General features: G+C 30.9%; 1 protein-coding gene across 1 annotated transcript; it reads left to right on the top strand.

Annotated features, from left to right (window-relative positions):
• The first annotated feature begins 367 nt into the window (after positions 1–367).
• Positions 368–1,908, top strand: LOC107020066 (putative RING-H2 finger protein ATL12). The gene has a single exon (XM_015220395.2). The coding sequence runs from the start codon at positions 618–620 to the stop codon at positions 1,653–1,655; it is 1,038 nt and encodes a 345-aa protein (XP_015075881.2). The 5' UTR covers positions 368–617; the 3' UTR covers positions 1,656–1,908.
• Positions 1,909–3,067: the final 1,159 nt, after the last annotated feature.

The following is a 3,067-nucleotide window of genomic DNA, read 5'->3' as shown; positions in this document are numbered from 1 at the left end:
TCTGTTTGTTTATTGTTTACAACATCTTTTGTTTCTTCTAAGAGTGATACATTTTGTACGTGTATATTTGGACCATTTTATCGACTTTTTTTTTTCATTGAGAAAACGTTATTTTGGTAGACGAGTCATTGTGTTTCGAAATACACTCCGAAAATAATATAGAAAGTTGTGCCCTGGCTAGTTGTGCTCTAGCTATGAGTGAGATGATGTGGTCAAAATTGAGGGGGTAAAAGAAAGTGGATATTCAGGGGTGTAGCTAATAGCCATCCCCAACTGGACATCCTTATATAAATGTTAAATTCTAATGGATATATCTTTAAAGTTTGACATCCTTTGACAAAACAGCAGTAATGAATATTTATTTGAATCAAAGAGTTTTCACATTCAAACCCAAAATAGCATAGTATGTTTTTTTTTTACAACAATACACCATTATTCTTGGGCACCTTTATTGTTTTATTTTGACATAGTTATTCTTGAACACCCATATTATTTTATTTTGACATCGACACACCATTATTCTTGGACAAAACTTCTGGCTATGATAATATTTTTTTATTAGCAGAAGAATATATGTGTCATGTTTAAGCCTTCCCACATTTCCAACGCAATTTTACATGATTCCAACAATTTTAAAACTTCCCCTTCACAAATGTACAACAAATAAAGAGATGCACAAGAGTATTTTAATGTTACTACTACTTTCATTGAATGTAAAAGCTGAAGATTTGCCAACTTATTCTTCTCAAGATGTTGTTAGCAGTTTCCAACCAAGTCTTGCTGTTGTTATTGTTGTCCTCTTCATCATGTTTTCACTAACTTTTCTTATACTCCTCTATGCCAAGTTTTGTCATAGGACATCTTCTAATATTCAGGATGATGGGGGACAGCTTGTTAGATCAGTGTCTCATTCCTCAGGTATCGATAAAACTGTGGTGGAATCACTCCCTATTTTTCGATTCTCTTTACTAAGAGGATCAAAACAAGGACTTGAATGTTGTGTTTGTTTATCAAAATTTGAAGATATTGAAATTCTTAGATTGATTCCAATGTGCAAACATGCATTCCACATTAAATGTATTGATGAATGGCTGGAAAAACATTCGACCTGCCCTCTTTGTAGGCATAAGATAAGTTGTGAAGACCTTTCATTGCTTACCTATTCAGGTAGTTTGAGATTCTTGCGGAGTCAGTCAATAAGAGATGACGAATCAAACATGGAAATCTATATTGAAAGGGAGGACAATGAATCTGAAGAGTTGCTAATACAAGGGAAAGCACTACATAGGTTCAATCATAGGATCATAGTATCAGATGTTGTGTTCAAGAATCGATGGAGCAATGTCACTTCTTCAGACCTGATATTCTTGAATTCGGAAATGCTTAATGGCATAACAAGCAACAGATTCTCATCAATGGATACAACTTGTGAACAATCCAGAGTAATAGAAGAAGATCAATCAATCAATATAAAGGATGAGAAGAGATCCATGTCAGAAATAATAGTGTATTCAAGATTCAACAACAGGAACCGAGAGCTTTCAGTTCGAGATGAAAGGAGGAGGAAGCTTTGGCTTCCAATTGCAAGGAGAACAGTCAAGTGGTTTGCTAATAGGGAAAGAACAGAAAACAGAACACAAACACTAAATGTATAGAGGTAAACACAACACTAAATTTTTCATATTTATAATACAAAGATTGTTTCACAACCTTTAATTGCCTCAAAGCCAAGCATTTATAAATTTTTTCTATAAATCTTAACAAAAGTACGTAAACCACGCCGCTCCTTGTATATATACTGATTCATCTTATCTGGTTAATTCATTTTTCTTGAACTTCTTTTTGCCTCTCTTATGTTGTACATGCATGACATTGTCGGATATGATTTATTGTATCAAAAAGAGTTGACTTGATGGTATATATATATATATTTTTTTTTTCCTTTCTTTGTTAATTTTGTTTAAGTTTCACCAGCCTCAATTTGCATGTAAATTGAACTGTCAATCGTGGGAAAGCAAAGTGGTAGTTTAAAACTTGTGCTTAGTTGTAACTTGTAGTTGTATATATAATACTCCCTCCGTCCCGTAGTGCTTATCCACTGTACTATAACCAGATGTTTATCTATTTTATAAAATTCATGGATAATTTTATACTTAATTTTAATTTATCTTTATCATTAATTATAGTCATTTTTCAAGATATTGTATTTGTTAATTAATTTGTTCTATTTTATATGTCATCGTTTTACTTTGTACTTGCATTAAGAAAATATATAAATTTATCCTTCTATTTTTATTTAATTTTCTTAAGTCAACTTTATGATAAATAATGAATACATTTTCAAAATTTAATGAACTACTCTATCAAGGGTATAATAGACAAAATATGATAATTTATGCATAAAATTTATAAAAAGACAAGTATTGTGATCCAGCTATTTATAGAAAAGAATAATATATAAATGAGACAGAGAGAGTATATTCAAAGAGTGATATAGTAAAAATTAACATATAAATGAGACAGAGAGAGCATATTCAAAGAATAATATAATAAAATTACCTTTTTATTTATAGTTTCTTAATAGACGTGTCAAGTGACAAAATGGAGGAAAGTAATAAATAAAACAACATCAGACAATAAGACTGCTGACGCACTGGTTTTTCGCTTGGTTCTGTGTATGCAGCCATAGTTTCGAGGTTATGAAATTCGTGAACCAACCAATATTTTATTATTTATGATATGATAATTGAAGAATGAGAATCTTTTAAGTTTGAATCTCTTATAGTACCACCTCTCCCGTACATTTGTCCTTTTAGTAAAGTTAATTTGTTATAAAACATTGTAAAATCGATGTCCATATGTATACATAAATAATATATTTGTACACATTATACACTACATGTAAGATGAATGTATATACAATAAACAAAGTGTTGTAACCTAACCATGCATATGGTATACTTGGTGCTTAGAGTATAGACATGGCAAGAAAATATTCATTTATCACACTTGGTGCCCCAGAATATATAACTATATTTATCCCTCTTTTCTTGTAACAAAAGTAAGG

Source organism: Solanum pennellii, chromosome 5 (assembly GCF_001406875.1).
Source record: "Solanum pennellii chromosome 5, SPENNV200".
Taxonomy (NCBI): Eukaryota; Viridiplantae; Streptophyta; class Magnoliopsida; order Solanales; family Solanaceae; genus Solanum; species Solanum pennellii.
The sequence above is the reverse complement of the archived record's forward strand: the minus strand, read 5'-3'. Positions and strand labels throughout refer to the sequence as shown.